Below are 16,273 nucleotides of genomic sequence, written 5' to 3' on the forward strand. Positions count from 1 at the left end.
TCAGCGTGAAACATTCGCTATATCGATTGTCCGTGATAGTTTGGTCGCTATCCGGCTCGCTATATGATGCTAGATTCGAGTTTCCTTGCGCCTGTCGTGGCAGCCTTGGGGGAGCTTTGTATGGCCACAATAAGGTGCCGAGCTGGTAGAGGAGACAGGTGACGCGAAGAAGCACCAGAAACACTATTCGGCAGCCGGGCAATCTTGTGCTCGAAGACTGATATTGCCGTGGTGTCTGGACGTCCGGTGAAGCTGATGTCTGTGGCACCTCAACCAGGCAGAGTGTGCTACCTACGGCCATGTTCGAAGCGCTTGAATGGGCATGCCATCTGACCAAACAACTGCAGTGCTATTAGGAGCCACACAGAGACCAAATATAAGCGGGTGTACTTTGCAGAAGTACCGGTAGAGAAACGGAGGGTGGTCAACAGAGCCCAGGCACGGCGCGTCGCCTCTTTGCCGGGTAGGGCGATGGATAAATCGAGCGACGTCGGCCACGGTGCTTAATCTCGTGCACTGTGGATGCGTTTCGGTCTCCTGTAGATAGGACCGCACGATTGCAGTCTCATAGGCCAAGCGCAATGAATACGCTGATCATGGTGATGGTAGCGCAGGGCCGCTCTTCTTCGGAGGCTCAGGTTGTTCCGACAGCGACTTCATCGCCCGCCCAAAGGGCCTGCTCCGGACGAACAGAGCATGCAAAAACATGCCGGATTGCCCATTGACCTGTAGCAACCACAATCATGTCCACCCGCAGCCCCAGCGTACCTGGGAGTTGTTCCCATTTTTCCCGCGCTAGTACGAAACCTGTAAAGTGCCGCTCGCGCAGGACCCTCGGCCCTCCAACTGCACGTCCTCGCTCACAACACCACCGAACCCGCCTGGCAGCGCGCCATCACCACCGCCCCCGCACACCATCCCCCGGCAGTCGCGTCGCAGCGCACGCTCACTGTCGCCCCCGCGGCACCCCTCGAGATGGCCTCCAGCGGTCACTACGGCGATCCGGACGCGCAGATGGGCGGCGGGTCCGGTCTGTACGTGAATCAGAACGGCGGCACGCCGCCCGCGCAACAGCATCAACAGCACATGTCCACCGACCCCGACCTGCAATTGCGCGAGAACCTGCAGCAGCAGCTGCATCAGAGCACCGAGATGATGCACCCAGGCCCGTCGCAGGGCCACCCGATGGGCGCGTTGGGACCGCATCACCAGTTCCACACTCCCCCGCGGCCGGCGCACTCGCCCCAGCAGATGGCCCAGTCGGTCATGAGCTTGGAGGGACACCACGCGTATGGCGACCCTGATAGCGCGAGCCGAAAGCGCTCCAAGGTCTCGCGCGCCTGCGACGAGTGCCGGCGCAAGAAGGTACGAACCGGCTGCCGATCCGGAAGGCGCGCATGGCTTATGGCATACAGATTCGATGCGACGCGACGAGCGAGAACGGGCCAGAGGCTTGTTCAAGCTGCAAGCGGACGGGTGCGCGTTGTCAGTTCAGCAGACAGCCGATGAAGCGTGGGCCAAGCAAAGGGTAGGCGACACTGCGCACCGAAGGCACCCAGCTAACACGCAAGCCCAGATATATCAAAGAGCTGGCCGACCGTCTGAACTCGCTAGAGAGTCAGATCCAGCATCCCCATACTTCATCGCAGGGCTACGATTTGGGGGTTAGCGACCCGAGCCTGGGTGACGCTCAGACGCCCCAGTTCACCCGAAAGCGCACCCATTCTATGTCTGAGGGATTTCAAGATGCGTACATGCGGCCGAACTGGTCTGGCCAAGACCGCGGTACATACGATACCTGCGACTCGCGTATGCTCAATTCGCTGACTAGTCAAGAACACCCAGTCAACGGCGCTAGTTCAGTGGCCAACCGACGTGTCTCCTTCGGGGAGATGATACTTGCCGGTAACCTCATTACTGGATCAAATGAAGCAACTATCAAGGCGTCAGTATACCCCTCTCCATTGGTGGTGCCCTTACGTGTGCTGCTTAAAGCCGGTAATATCGACCTTTTACTAACCAAACCGCAGGTATTACAACATCATACATCCAACATTACCCCTTTTGCCTCAGGACTCATCCTCTCTGAATCGACTATCACACTGTCCTGCAAAGCTGCGAGAAGGTTTCTTCCTATCGCTGGAGTGCAGTGTACGCTCCTTTGCTTCTCGGGCGCTTCCGCCAACCGAGCTGAGCGTGAACCAATTGCTGCTTCAATGCTTCGACACCGTGGATGCCGCAAAGCATATTTTGAGTGACGCGGACAGCGCCCGTCAATTCTATAATAGCCTGGTGTATTGTCAATCGCTGGCATTCTTGACAATCGCGTCCGACAGACCCGGCCCAAACACTATAGGCAACCCAGCTGAGCTGCTCGGCCGGCTTGCTGGCTGTATAACCGACATGGGTCTGAACGACTCCAAAGTCGTCACGGCTCTACGGGAACAGGACCACGAGCTGTATGAGGCTGCTCGCCGAACATTTTGGGTTGCTTTCATATTGGATCGATTTCATGCCTCCAGCAGATCGAAAGATATCATAATGCCGCTGCATTCTGGATCAGTCTCGCGCGATGATTACGATGCGCTCGGCGAAGTGGGCTACCATCTGACGCGTGAGTGCTCCCATCATGTTGTTTTGGCCCCTTGCTAAACTGTTCGTAGGTGCCGCAGACATCGTCGGACAAGTAGCATACATTACGCGCGCAGGTAATGTACCGAGTATGGACCCATCATCGCCTTATGCTTTCGCGACGTTGACTGCTACCTCACCTTCATCTCTATACCTCCATGGACAACTCACTCGCTTCCGAGAGTCTCTTGAGATCACCAACCTGTCCAGCAACTCTCCGCCCCACCTCGCTTATCAGTATCTTCGCATCTTTGTCGCTCGACTTTCGGAGTATGGTGCGTCGAACGACATTCTCAGCCTGACGAAGGACCTACTTGGCAATCTCACGGCTGGACCAATTACGCCTCTACATCACATATTTGCCAGCCTCGTTGCAACATCCCTGACCGACCTCTCTGATCGCGTAGAGACGCAAGTCGAAGCGCATGCCAGCATCAAGGAGATGAATGACGCCCTCGCAAACGGGCACGTCATCCACAGGAGCACGGACGCCCTTGGCTGGGATGCCGCCATTCGAGACCTGCTACGTCAGAAGAAAGCCCCAACGCCGGCTCCCGAGCAGACCAGTCCCGCCGTTCGGCCGAACATGGCTGGCCTTCAGCACCTCGCCGCCGCAGCAGTTGGGGAACGAGAGGGGGCCGATGCCAGACCCGCTAGCAGCGGAGGTCCCGGCGCAACCACTTCAAACCCACCAAAAGTCGAACATGATCTTCAAGCTGCCGTCGCCGCCGCGAACGAAGCCGCCAAAGCTCAAGCCACAGCCGCTGCTGCGCAGCAGCAGATGCAGAGCACGTCCACAAATGGAAACAACTACGACTCCAGTGCGTTAGTAAAAGATGGATTTATGTCTGCTTTGACGTAGTCATGTTCTTGTTGTTGATGTTTTAGGTATACCTATACTAATTTGGGGGTGTACAGTGAACAAGCTCTTGTCCCAACGAAATTATGGGTACTTCCGCCAAAGCTACAGTCGGATCAACCCGTGGTGACCATCGGCAGGACAGCACCTCCATGTCGTCAACACTATCGAAAATGTTCTTCCATTTAGACTTCGGTCACAGTTCGGGCTTGATTTCGTGTTCCGGTGATAGGCGAGCCGCTTTGGCAAAGAAATAATTTTCTCGGCTTTTGCTCGGCTCCGTGCAAGCCGGTACACCCTTAGCCCCTTATATGGTTTTTTTATCTTGTTTCTGTCTTTTCCGTTCGAAGAAACTTATACCCCTTTTTCTTTACTTCAGCAGGAGGAGCCTGCTTTGACGTACACGCGAGCAAGATTCGCCGAAGGAGGAGCTGTCGGGGACATGCGAATGCAAAGGTTGATGGGACTATGCCGGCAGTAGCACAGGATGCGCTTTTGTAGGAATAGAGGAAATCAGACGACGCACAACTCAAGAGACACTTGCCATCCTCTCACGTATTACATTACATTACATCACATCCTCACACTATTTCTCAATCATAGTATACATTCAATATTCTCCCAACCTACAACGCAAGTCCAAACAATGCCACCACAATAACACCACCAACACCAACACCAACCTTCGACGCCGCACCTGTAAACATCGGCGGCCCGCCCGTGGACGTCCCTGACGGCATCGGCATACTCATCGACCCGGTCGCAGTCGGCATCGTCCCATTTCCACTCCCACTCCCACCCCCAACCATCTCAAAATTCGCACACGTCAACCTCGTCGTATTCCCGGTGTGAACCACAAAGCCCAGCCCGCCGAAGAAAGCCGCGCTGCTCGGATCCGTGCTCAAATACGCATCCGTAAACGCCGTCTGGAACTCCGACGCCGTCGTAATCTTCCCCCCGTGCTTGCCTGCCAAATCGCCCACCTAGCACGTCGCCGGCGCCGCGGCGTCGCACATGTACAGCTCCCCGCGGTTCGTCGGGTCCAGGTGGCCCAGCGTGCCCGTGCAGTTCCCGTCCGCCGGCACCGGCTGGTTGTGGATGTGCCACGCGAACGGGCCGTACAGGCCTTGGTCCGGCAGCCCTGTTAGATTGACGCGGAACTGCACGCCGGTGTCTGTTCCGACGACGACGATGGATCCGCGGATCACGCTGTCGGCGTACGGGTCGAACATCGTGTCCGGCAGGTCCGCGCGGTAGGTTGCGGCGGGGAGGTTGGATTGCGTTGTTGCGGTGCCGCCGGGGCCGAGGAAGCCCGGGACGATGGGGCCGGGGTTGATGATGGCGCCGTCGAGGGTGTCGACGCCGGTGAAGGGTGTGTTGGTTGGGAGGATGGGGAGGACGCCGGATTTTGTGGTGCTAAGGACGATGGGGGGTGGAGGGGGGCGTTGGGCGCGGGAGGGGGATTGCGTGGTGAGAGAGAGGAGGGCCGCTGTTGTTGTGGCAAGGAGGGCGGTGGAGCGAGGCATGGTAGAGGGATGTTTCGTGGTGGGTGTGAGGGTTTGAGATTTGCGATTTGCGATTTGCGAGTGGTGATTACGGAGAGGGGATGGATAGATAGGTAGAGCATCTTCCTTTGTCCATCCCCATCCCCATCCCCCATACATCACAAACGAGAGAACAAACAAGCCCACTCACTTACCGCCCGCGACATCAAGACTCCGATCCCTTCCTTCCTTCCCACCTTCTCTCCCCTCCCCTTGCCCTCCCTACCCCAGCCCCGTCCCGTCATCGAATCTCGCATCCGCGCCCCAGAGATCTCCCCGTCTCATCGAAAACATGGCAAGCACGTCACGTTTACCCTACGCTAGTGCCGCCTTAGCACCAGCACTTCTTTTAGCAGAATGCGGGGAGCCCAAGGACGAATGCAGAGCGCGACTAGGGGTGACGGGTTACTACAACAGATAGCGTGCCTGGCATGAGTAGTCTAGTGGAGAAGGGCGATCTGGCCGGGCTGGCACCGGGAATCGTGATTGTGTCGTGGTAAGAGTGCGGTATTGGAGTGGACTTGACGGATGGGGGCTAGTCTAGTTGCGTCTAAGCGAGGTGAGGGAGGTACGGGGATTGTAACAGTAACTGTACTGTAACTGTGCTATATGTTCTGTGAACTTGTATCTGGGATTCGAATACTGCTAGAGGAGAATTAGGACTGTTTGACTAGTGGGAGGTGTTGTGGAAGAGGAAAAGTTCGCTTGGACGCATACACGAGGGCAAGAAGCCGAGGAAGGAGAAACCGCAAGCCTGTCTAAAAACCAGCCCTAGTAACCTCTCTCATGCACCTTCATCTATTGCACTTGACGTGTAGCCGGAAAACAAAGAGAGCCGAGAAGCTTGCACCGTGTTCCTGGCAGATCTATGCAACGAAACCTAGCTCCAACCAAAAAAAAAAAAAAGGACTACAAGAAGGCGCTCTGCACCGTACATAGGCGTGTATGTACTGCACAACCAAGGCTCTCTCACACGACGCCAAAGCCCTTCGAATTCTGAATCGCCAGGCCCAACTTCGTTTTCAACTTCTCCTTGCTCGCATACTCGGGCAACACCAGCTTGCCAAAACAGGTCGAGCTCGTCGGCAACCTCTCGGTATCATCGCCCGCCCTCACGATAACAAAGTTCATGCTCTCGAAGCCCGTCACCGGCACCCTCTCGCTGGCCGTGACAAACTCAAGCAAGCGCCTCTTGTCTTCATCCGAGTACTTCTCCACAATGTCCCAGAAGTCGGTGATGGTGTGGTGAGTTGCGGAGTAGCCTTCTTCGTAGTGCGTCGCCTTTCTGAGGGCGGGGATGGAGATCTCTTGCGTGCCTTCGATAAGCGCTTTGAGGGATGAGGCGCTGAACAAGTGGAGAGACTTCGGGTGGAGGCAGGTAAGGAAGCCTTCTCGGAAGGCCTCGAGTTGAGGCTCAACTGATCGGTAAGTGAGCCAGTGGATGTAGTCTCGCACAAACTTTTCTCGGTTCGCGTTGGTCACCATAGGCGTCTCTGTGCTAGAGCTGCTTTCTGAATGGGGGACTCTCGGTCGTTGCCATGCGATATCGTTGAGGGCCAGACGCTGCTTCTCGGATGAGCGAACTGAACCCGAGGTTGCCGGTTTGGACGGTCCGGCCACATCTTCGTACTCTGCAGGCCACGGCCGCCCGTCAAACGCTTGCATATCCACATCGATCTTGCTACCGAATGCGTCGAAGCTGAAAGTGTACTCCCTCATAATGATGTCCTTCACGTCGCCGTCTTTCCACGCGAGCAGCTCGTCCAGAGCTTTGGCCAGCGCCGGCCACCCATCATATATGACGTCGGTCGTCAACCGGTCGCGAAGATTAATGCCAGATGCACGAGGATGGTCCGGTCCGAGAAGGTGTTTATAGAAAATCAGCGGAAAGGTGACAGGAAGGGTGATTCCGTTGTACACGGCGAGAGAGAAAAGGACGCCGAGCATTCGGAATTTCCATAGTGGCTCGAGGGATGCAGGTTGGAACCATATTATGCTTGCTTGTGGGTCGATGGTGAACATCCCTGAAGAGGATTAGTACAGGAATTTAGGTAGGGTTGCGACAACTTACCTTTGTCAGGCATGAACGCTTCATTAAGAACAAGGCGGAAGAACTCGTAGGTAACACCGCCCTGATCTAATCCGACTTCACCTTCTTGCATACCCATCCTCACCTTAAGTGGTTTGAGGAGCATGCGCTTCTGTTGTTTCCACAACTGATCAAGCGTCTGCCTGAGGGAGTCTTCGCGGCTGATGTCCAGGACGAGGTAATCGCTAAGCGCGACTTTGAGCTCTGATCGGATCGTCCACCAATATGGCTCCCTCAACAGGAACTCCATTTGTCTCTCCAGCCTGGCAGTGCGTTCGGTGCGCTCGAATTGTTGCAGCATGCTGGTGAAGTTGATCGTGCGGAAATACCCCACAAGGTATTCCCGTGGGAACAGAAAGGGATGTTGGAGTATATGAAACGAGTTAGGGCGATCCTCCCAGCTTAGGAATTCGACGGGCTCATGAGTGCTGTCAATGCGTTCGTTCAAGTATGGGAAATAGAACATGTGTGGGCGCAGATTAAGAGATTGGCCGTTCCGATCTACTGCCGTTAGTGATGGCTATCGCAGCCTAGGACGGGTCACATACAGAAACTCTCGAGAAGCATTATCGCGGTACCAACGCTGCCCCATTTGTGGATCTCAGGTTTGCCATCCCACTTCTTGATGATTATAGTCCGCAGCCACTCCATGAATATAGCGGTTGTAGTCCCGCCTGGATCTTCCTCTGTATCGATGTTGACTCTCATTTTCTTCTTACTAGCAATACCAACCCGCTCGACTTCTCTCAGGTGTCTGATCAGGACCCCTAGTAGAGGGCTGGACCCGATTAGAGGGCCGAATTTGTCTCTTGAGTTAACTCCATGTCCCAAGCTTGTAAGCACGTGTTCAAAGCATATGCGTGCGCCAATGCCTCGGAGTAAGCGGTCCGCTAGGCGAATAGCAGGCTCGTACTCCAGCTCGTCGATAATACTGAGCCAAGGATCCATGAAGGCATCCGTGGAATCTGTATGCGGGGGCGCATTTGGCATAGCAATGCCCCATGACCGGAACTTGCGTAGTTGTGTCCACGTGTGAGTCCATCCAACAGGAACCAAAGACGTCAGTGCGTGAATGCATATCATGATTATGTGAGCAGCTTCTTGGTCGGAAAGATAACGGCCGGGTGCGGCTTGTGAAGCGGTCGAGGCGGGCTGGTGTTCCGGGCCCATATGCATTGCAGCATCTTTACGTGAGGGCTTCAGACGCGGGCTCTTTTGGGTGTCTAGCTCAGGTGGAGGCCTGAACAAGGCTTCGACAGAAGCCCACAAGCTGTCAAAGATCAACGCACCATTCCGCTGGTTCCAGTCTCTGAACGCGTACGTCAAACGTCTGGAATCGAGATGAGGCAGCGGCGAGTTCTTGAATTCGACGTCGTATTGATCATGAAAGGATTTAAGCAGTGCCTCTGGATCGCTGAGAGCGAAGAACATGGATCTGTTAACGAATGGTTTGGTGGGCCGATACCTTCGATTCGTATCGTAGTCGATGACAAAGTTGAAATCGGAAGACTGGTCGTTGCGATGGTGGTAAACTTCCTCCTTTAGTTGATCCATGATGTCGCAGGTCAGGTGGGCGACTACGGGCAAGGTCGGGCGCTTTTCTTTTGACTTTAATGCTTTGCTCGCATCTTTCGGTGCCGCAGCAGACGTCGGAGTCAACAAGCTCATTGTGGATGCCAGATGTAAATCTAAGCTTGCGGCTTTCGATCTCATTTTGTGCTTTCCTATGAGGGTGTGCTCCAGCGTGCCATCAAGGGGTGAAAGGCCAAGAGGCTTGAACCAAGGATGCCCGTTGCTGGCGGAATCGGGGAGTGGGTGCCTGATTTTGTGGATTTGTTCGCCATTAGCTAAGACTTCGGAGCTAATATGCAACATGTTTGATTTGCGAGGCGTCTTCGTATTGGAATGTGGATCATGCGGGGGAGCTTCCGCTGGTGTACAGCTTCCATTCACAGTGGGTGGTACAGCATGACCGTTAGCGTGACCCGTGAATGCCGCGTCCGATGACTCTCGACGGGCAGGCGGCCTCGACCCGTTGATTGTCATATTGTACATAGCGGACTCAACGGACGCTTCGCTATCTGACGGAGAACGGAGCGAGGCGAAGATAGTTTGCGGACTGGGAATTTGCTTTGAGTAGGAGAATATCATAGTCACGGTGTCGTAAAGGCTCTGCCCGAGCGACTTCGGATCTTTCCTGGCCTGGTGGCGCTTGTTGACCGCATCTAAGATGCTCTGTACTTGATTGCGCTCTCCACCGTCGCCCAGACGCTCGTCGATGGAGTCGCGCTGGCTCAAAGCGGTGTATGCTCCTAGTCCCCGCGCCACGGGCAAGACATTGTACAGCTGTGTCGCTCCATCGTGTGCCTGTCGGAATCCAACCCCCCGGGCGCCGTCGATCCGTAACGAGCGCGGCGCAATCTTCAACGGGTGGGGGCACAGCCCGCGATGTGGGTTATCTTGGCTGGCGAGGTAGTAGGCTAAGGCGCGCGCGGTGAGCTGTGTTGGTGCGCGGTAGGGTCGGGAGACAAGGCGCTTGTTGCAGGTAAGGCATGTGGGCGTAGTGCAATAGGCGTTCGTGCAGCCATAAAGTATCTGGGAGAGATAGCTGGGACTAGTTAGCTGAAGAAGCGGGCATTGAGAGGGAAACCAACCGTCGGACTAAATACTGGAACTGCAGCTGTCGGTCTATCTGGGCGCATTCTACCAGCCGCCCGGCATCCTCAACGTCCACGACATTCTCCAGGCGGTCCTGCAGAGGGAGTGACGAACGGCGCCGACGCGGGCCCGTCATATCATTAGTGGTGGGTATTGTCGCTATCGAAGGCTACAAGGAATGCGCGGCGGTTGCGCCGGTCGGTGGTGAATGAATGATAGATGGGGTCTGGGGGACGGTGCATGGACGGCGACATGGCGTGGGGTACATTCACCGTCGAGGCAGCAGACGTCGACGCGGCAGCAGCGACCGAGATGACTGCTTTAAAGGCCCATACATAGACCAGGCTGGCGGAAGGCGTAGGGCTGGGTGCCGAGTGCAGGCCGGGGGTGAAGCCGTCGGGCAGCGGCCGGAAAAGTGCTAGTCGGCGGCTGCAGGGCCGGCAGGGGTCCGTGCTTGGCCGCCCGACGTCACCAGCCCACGGTCAGTCACCCAATATTCGCCGCTCATTCCACCGTTCCACGTGAGTCCCACGTCCCCTATGCCCGACGCCGCGATTATTTCGGACTCCTATTCTAGAGCCTTCACAGCGAGACTTCCGTAAGCAGCGGCCAAGCCAGCTATAAATTTGGCCTGTCGCCGCACGCTTTCCTACCCTGCCCCACTCCCTGCGTCTTCTTCTTACTGGCAATCGACAACCGGCACCATGGCGTCTCAAGTCGCTGCCCAGGCCTCGATTCAATCGACACATCCCTTTACGTGCAACACCTGCCAGGTCGCCTTCCGATCCAGCGAGCTGCAGAGGGCCCATATGCAAACCGACTGGCAGTGAGTACACGCCCTTGAAGCCTTGAGAATCCCAGATGCTGATTAGAGCGCAGTCGGTACAACCTCAAGCGCCGGGTAGCCACGCTTCCTCCAATTTCCTCCGACATCTTCACCGACAAAGTCCTCGCGAACAAGGCCTCTGCCGCCGCCACCGCTGCGAGGGCGTCCTTCGAGAAGTCGTGCCCCGCGTGCCAGAAGACGTACTACAGCGAGAACGCGTACAATAACCACTTGAACAGTCAGAAACACAGGAGCAATGCCGCTAGGGCCGGCAGCGGTCATCTTGATGACTCTGCCTCGGTGACGGGGTCCGTGATGAGCTCGGCCGTCTTCTCGTTGGGAGAGTCCATGGCGGAAGCTGACCTCAATGGCATCGACCACGAGGCCGAAAAGGAGTTCTCCGAGGTGGTGGATAGCATGAAGAACACGAGCAAAGAGCCAAAGGAGCCTCTGTCGCGGCGGCCAACGCGCCCACACCACTCAGCGCCTAGGGAGAGACCTGATCATCCGCTTTCGCCTAGTACTACGAACGGCAGCCCCCACAACGACGACAAGGAATCCGTAGCTTCGTCCACGAAGCCTAGGGCCGACCCGCTCCTCGACTGTCTCTTCTGCAATTACAAGTCTCCGAGCTTTTCGCTCAACGTCCATCACATGGGCCAATTCCACGGCATGTTCATCCCAGAGAAGGATTTCTTAGTAGAGCCAGAAAATCTCGTTAAATACCTACATCGGAAGATCCATGAGCATCACCAATGTCTAAAGTGTCACAAGGCCGTCCACTCGGCGTCTGGCATCCAGACACATATGCGCGATCGCGGCCACTGCATGATTGGCTATGAGTCGGAGGCTGAGCTTGTCGAGATTGGTCAATTCTACGATTTCCGGAGCTCCTACCCAGATGCGGACGAGTTCGAGGCTATGGAAGAGGAAGCCGAGGATGACTCAGACGATTCAACTTCAACTGCCAGCGGAGGAGTCAAATTGGGAGCGCCTAGAAAGGCTGTCACTACCACGGAGGATGACGCTGTAATGTCTGGCGATGAAGATGATGAGGGCTGGGAGACCGATAGCACTGTGTCCAGCGTTCCCACAGACGAGATTACCGCAGTGCCCATTGACCGCTCTCATCGCCACAAGTTCCTTTCAAAATCTCGGCATCACGCTCATGGAGACCCTCGACCGCACCGCAATGCAGATGGCTTCCATTCTCACGCACATTCTACGCCGGTCGCCGTTTATCATGACGACTATGAGCTTCATCTTCCCTCTGGCCGCACAGCTGGTCATAGATCGCTGAACAAGTACTATCGCCAGAACCTGCGGAATTACCCTGGCGTCGCCGAGCGTATGGAGAGCCAGCGCATGATCACTGCAGCGACATCGGATTCTGACGGAGACGTCAATATGGAGCGCGATGATGCGGACCGTGGCCGCGGCCGACAGCAGCTTATCACCCGGGCGAATGGCGGACTAGGCATGGTTGGCGTCAGTGATGCCAAGAAGTCAGAGATACGTGCCGTGGAGAAGCGGGAGCAGAAGAGAGCGCAGCGTGCCAGGACGAAATATCAGGCCGGCAACGAAAAGCGCGCCAACTTCCAGAAGCACTTCCGAGACCCTCTATTGCAGTGAGCGGACCACTTTCTGTGCTCCCCATTCTGCTGGTTTTCGCGAATTTTCGGATGTTTATACAACCGGACCCTTGGTTAGGGCGTGTGTATCTACGATGTTATGACTTGCATGGCTGCCGCTAGTCTATAGATGAGCGGCCCGGTAAGGCGCCGTTGGAGAAGACGAAAAATCGGTTTGAGATCATATTCTTGAGGAGTTTTCAGTACGGTCGAATAGTTAAGCACGTGATTGGCTGGATTCACTAATCATGGAAATCCTGCCGAGGTATCTTTCGCTTGAGAGCTTCGTCTGACCCGCGTCTCGTCTTTGAAGAATCATACACGGGGTGGTTCATTTAATACTCCTGTCGCCTTGTGTTTCTTCCGCCTGTAAGGCTTTATTGATATCCTAATCTTTTTCAGCATTTTTTTCGCATCCGGTTGTCGTTCTATTGCAGCATGGTCGCATCATCGCCGCCGCGCTCCTTCACAGAAACCCTTGCTTTCGAAGAGCTTGGAGAAAATCAATGGCAGACTATCCATCCTCCGCAGCGGATGGGGAATGCTGCCAACATTGCATATGGCGGCTTCGCAGTTTCGGTAGCTGCGAAAGCAGCTTGTCTTTCCGTTCCTGACAGCTATCATCTCTACACGCTCATGGGCAACTTCCTCGGCCCAGCGCTCACTGACCGTCCTCTCCGAGCGTCTACCAGGCCCATTAGGAAGACGCGGACATTCGCTACGTGCCAGGTCGAAGTCAGCCAACTGCAGGATAACGGGGAGTCGCGGCCTTGCCTCGTCGCGCTCGCGGACTTTCAAGTCAAAGAGAAGGGCGTGTTATTGGAGTATTCCGCGCCCCCGCGCCTCCAGTACTCCCATTGGAAAGACTGCCTAAGCGCAAAAGACCGATTAGAGAAGATGCTGCGCGAGGGCAAGATATCCCCCGAAATGGCCGCCCGTTTCAAGCCCAGCTTCGGCATGGCAGACACCCTCTTCGAATCGCGGCACTGCCCCGAAGGCATCGCCGCGCAAAACTTAATGGGTCTCGCAAAGTCGCTTCCCACAACGCAAGACGCGCTCCCTCTGACGCAAAAATCCACGGCAGACTGGTCGCGCTGCCGCTCCGGTCTGCCCTCCGCAACCGACAACATCGCAGCGGTGGCGTTCTTGATGGACGGCGCGATTTCGTTTGCGCCGCTGATGTTTAGCCGCATGTTCTTGGGGGATAGCAAGGCGTGCTCGAGCTTGGATTTCGCGCTACGCGTGTTTAGGAACGAGGTACAGTTTGAGGAGTGGCATCTGAGGGAGATAGTGACGCATGTTGGCGCTGAGGGACGGACGTATAGCGAGAGTCGGCTGTGGGATGAAGGGGGTGCGTGTGTGGCGTGTATGACGCAGCAGAGTATTTTGAGGCCGTGGGGTGAGGAGAAGGGGAACGAGAGGGGGAAGTTGTGATGGAAGGGGAGGAGGTGGGTATGTCTCTTGGGAATGGCGTCGGTTGGGGTTCTGGGGAAGGGAGTGAGGGAGGAGCTTTTGTGTAGGTGGTAGAACTTGGAAGGAAGAAGATGAGTAGAGGACGTCTACGGATACGTAGACGCACAGTCAAAGGGCTCGAAGCGCACCTGCGTGTCTAGGAACAGATCTGCATTCAAAAGGTTATAGCTGTAAGCAGTGTACGTATCCAGTGGTTAGCTTCACGCCCGCGAGGTTCCGAGGTAACTCGCCGTGCGGCTTTTCTAGTTGTGGCCGAATGGCTGTTCCAGAGCAGTTGCCCAAGTCTCCAGACGTCTTGGATAGTGTTGGCGGAAGCCGCCATACGGCACCTGGCAGGAGGACTGGAACGTATTGTTTACTGTTGAGGATCACGTGTTGATCACGTGATCGCGCTAGCCTAGTGTATATAGCCAGAGCTTTCAGCTCTTATACAATTAACAATGTTACACTTTACTTTATTACTTTAACAGGTTATAAGCCTGGCGCTCTACTAACTACTATACTATAATAATTTGCTTTGCTTTTTATTATACCATAATAGCTTACTTATTCTTTAACGTACTTCACGGGCGAAAGCCCCACACGGGCGAACCCCCCACGATTTCTTGGCAAGGAAAATCAACGAAAATCAACCCGTTTTTCTTAAATAACTAAGCGAAACCTTAATATTTTTCTATAAAAATTTATATATATATTCTTTATAGTATATTACACCTGCTACTAAAGTTATACTAAGATATATTACGTAATTAAAAAGCTATACATATTTAAGTAACTTTTAAGAAAAAATCTACTTTTCTTCTAGTAAGTACTATTATATCTCTATAATAATCTATAAAACTTATAGTATATAGTATCTATAACCTAATAAAGGTTTCTAGAAAACTTCTATAGAGCTAGCTCTTCTAGGTATAGCGTAATAAGAGATAGAAGTTTAAAAAACTCTTTTTAGACTTTTCTTCTCTAACTATAGATATATATTAATAATCTAGCTATATAAAGTTATATATTATAAGCTAATATATATTATAAGCCTTCTATATATTTAGAAGTAATAATTTTAAGATAGTTTTAGTATATTTCTATCTTTTTATACTATACTATTGTAAGAGCTAGGTCCGCAGTCTCTACTACTGTAAGCGTCCCGGAACACCTAGCTAGGTAAGTCGGCTGTAGGCAGTACTATCTCTACGAGCTGTAAGAATAGAGTGCTAGCAGGGTAGGTTAGGTTAAATTCAGCTATCTAAAGGTAAGAAGTTAAAGAAAGGCTCTAAGAGGCTCTATATATAGAGGTGCTAAGCGCTAAGACGCTAGGTTAGGTTACGTAATTAGATTACGTAACCTAAGGTTATGTAACCTAAGGTAAATCCCTAAACTAGACTGTTACATTACCCTCTCTTACAGAAAGAGCTCGTTCTTAAGCTCTAAAATACGCCTTCTAGGTCTCTCTTCTTCTAAAACTCTTGCGTTATACTCTTAACTATCTCTTTTAGCTTGTAGTAAGTATATTTGTGTTAGTTTTAAACTAGAAGCGCTTTTATAGCTACTACCTTTCTTCTAGTTACTCTATTCTTATAGAGATTTAAGCTAGAAGGCTTGTTTTCGCGTCTATAGAGCGGCTTTGTCGTAGGCTCTCTTCTTAGTAGCGCCTTTGCGTTACTCTTATGTCTTCTACTCTTACAGGTTTTAAATTCTCCGCTATCTTCTCTAAAGTCTCCTCTTTTTTGTACGCCTTAATCTAAGCATCTAATTATAATAGCAGCTCTAGCTTATCTAGGTATACTATATAAAAGTCTTTTACCTTATAAGAAGTGTTAATAAAGCCTATAGTATTATACTAGGTAGAGTTAGAATTATAAGTAACCTATACAGCGCGGTATTAAAGGCGATTCTAATAAAGATAGCTATCTAGAATTTTATATATAGGCTATTCTAAATTACTATTAACTTTAATAGGTAGCTACTTAGGCTCTACCTACTCTAGTAATAGCTCTAAGACTTTTCTTAGCTAATTAGCGTAAAAGATGTTATGTATACGTATATACGCAGGTAGCTAGAGCTAGAAGAAGTAACTCTTTATAGTAATAATTAGGTAAGAGCTATATATCTATTAATCTAGCTTTACACTAGACTAATCTATTAAAAAGCTATAAGGTTTAATATAGACAAGGTCGCCTACTATAAAATTAGGTTCTTAGCGCTTTTTATTTACTTAGAGCGCCTGCCTAGCTTACGCTTTCGCGATATTACTTTATGTAATTTTAGTAGCTTTTTCTACAGCGTCGTATTACTCTCTAGCAAAATTCTAAGCTTTCTAGCGTAAGAGACGCTTACGTAAAGTAGAGGCTTTTATTATACACTTCTTCTAATTCTAGTAGTATATTAGCTAGTGTCTAAATTTAATTTTATACGCTATTAGTTCTATAGTTTTATATAGTAACGTAGCTTATACCTAATCTATATATAGTAGAAGATCTAACTAATTATTCTAGTAGTAGTTAACGAATAGACGTAGACGCTAATTAAGATATTAATTAATAATCTCTATATTTCTATTAGTTT

At 52.6% G+C, this 16,273-nt stretch overlaps 5 protein-coding genes across 5 annotated transcripts; 3 read left to right on the forward strand and 2 right to left on the reverse strand.

Annotated features, from left to right (window-relative positions):
• Positions 1–975: 975 nt before the first annotated feature.
• BU26DRAFT_428712 (uncharacterized protein) lies at positions 976–3,493 on the forward strand (the record flags this gene model as incomplete). The annotated part of the gene is made up of 5 exons (XM_033823799.1): positions 976–1,365; positions 1,416–1,528; positions 1,577–1,945; positions 2,031–2,614; positions 2,664–3,493. The coding sequence occupies 5 exons, from the start codon at positions 976–978 to the stop codon at positions 3,491–3,493; spliced, it is 2,286 nt and encodes a 761-aa protein (XP_033682880.1).
• A 980-nt stretch (positions 3,494–4,473) lies between these two features.
• BU26DRAFT_565304 (uncharacterized protein) lies at positions 4,474–5,016 on the reverse strand (the record flags this gene model as incomplete). Its single annotated transcript, XM_033833387.1, has 1 exon — positions 4,474–5,016. One exon carries the CDS (start codon positions 5,014–5,016, stop codon positions 4,474–4,476), a length of 543 nt encoding a protein of 180 aa, XP_033682881.1.
• A 620-nt stretch (positions 5,017–5,636) lies between these two features.
• On the reverse strand, positions 5,637–10,156 carry BU26DRAFT_519680 (uncharacterized protein). Its single transcript, XM_033829118.1, has 4 exons — positions 9,778–10,156; positions 7,672–9,731; positions 7,106–7,624; positions 5,637–7,058 (listed from the first exon to the last, which is right to left on the reverse strand). Exons 1-4 carry the CDS (start codon positions 9,915–9,917, stop codon positions 6,004–6,006), a joined length of 3,774 nt encoding a protein of 1,257 aa, XP_033682882.1. The 5' UTR covers positions 9,918–10,156; the 3' UTR covers positions 5,637–6,003.
• A 140-nt stretch (positions 10,157–10,296) lies between these two features.
• BU26DRAFT_485220 (uncharacterized protein) lies at positions 10,297–12,239 on the forward strand (the record flags this gene model as incomplete). Its single annotated transcript, XM_033825877.1, has 3 exons — positions 10,297–10,607; positions 10,661–11,059; positions 11,129–12,239. The coding sequence occupies exons 1-3, from the start codon at positions 10,486–10,488 to the stop codon at positions 12,237–12,239; spliced, it is 1,632 nt and encodes a 543-aa protein (XP_033682883.1). The 5' UTR covers positions 10,297–10,485.
• A 218-nt stretch (positions 12,240–12,457) lies between these two features.
• On the forward strand, positions 12,458–13,768 carry BU26DRAFT_322525 (acyl-CoA thioesterase II). The gene has a single exon (XM_033822079.1). The coding sequence runs from the start codon at positions 12,677–12,679 to the stop codon at positions 13,670–13,672; it is 996 nt and encodes a 331-aa protein (XP_033682884.1). The 5' UTR covers positions 12,458–12,676; the 3' UTR covers positions 13,673–13,768.
• Positions 13,769–16,273: the final 2,505 nt, after the last annotated feature.

This window comes from Trematosphaeria pertusa (assembly GCF_010094035.1).
Source record: "Trematosphaeria pertusa strain CBS 122368 unplaced genomic scaffold BU26scaffold_8, whole genome shotgun sequence".
Lineage (NCBI taxonomy): Eukaryota > Fungi > Ascomycota > Dothideomycetes > Pleosporales > Trematosphaeriaceae > Trematosphaeria > Trematosphaeria pertusa.

What these genes read in the sequence shown, in the direction of transcription:
- BU26DRAFT_519680 (XM_033829118.1), bottom strand. Translation starts at nt 9,917, where the DNA reads ATGACGGGCCCGCGTCGGCGCCGTTCGTCACTCCCTCTGCAGGACCGC. An exon ending in AATGCTTCTCGAGAGTTTCT is followed by an intron (nt 7,625 to 7,671) that starts GTATGTGACCCG and finishes TAACGGCAGTAG; the next exon opens with ATCGGAACGGCCAATCTCTT. An exon ending in AGCGTTCATGCCTGACAAAG is followed by an intron (nt 7,059 to 7,105) that starts GTAAGTTGTCGC and finishes AATCCTCTTCAG; the next exon opens with GGATGTTCACCATCGACCCA.
- BU26DRAFT_322525 (XM_033822079.1), top strand. Translation starts at nt 12,677, where the DNA reads ATGGTCGCATCATCGCCGCCGCGCTCCTTCACAGAAACCCTTGCTTTC.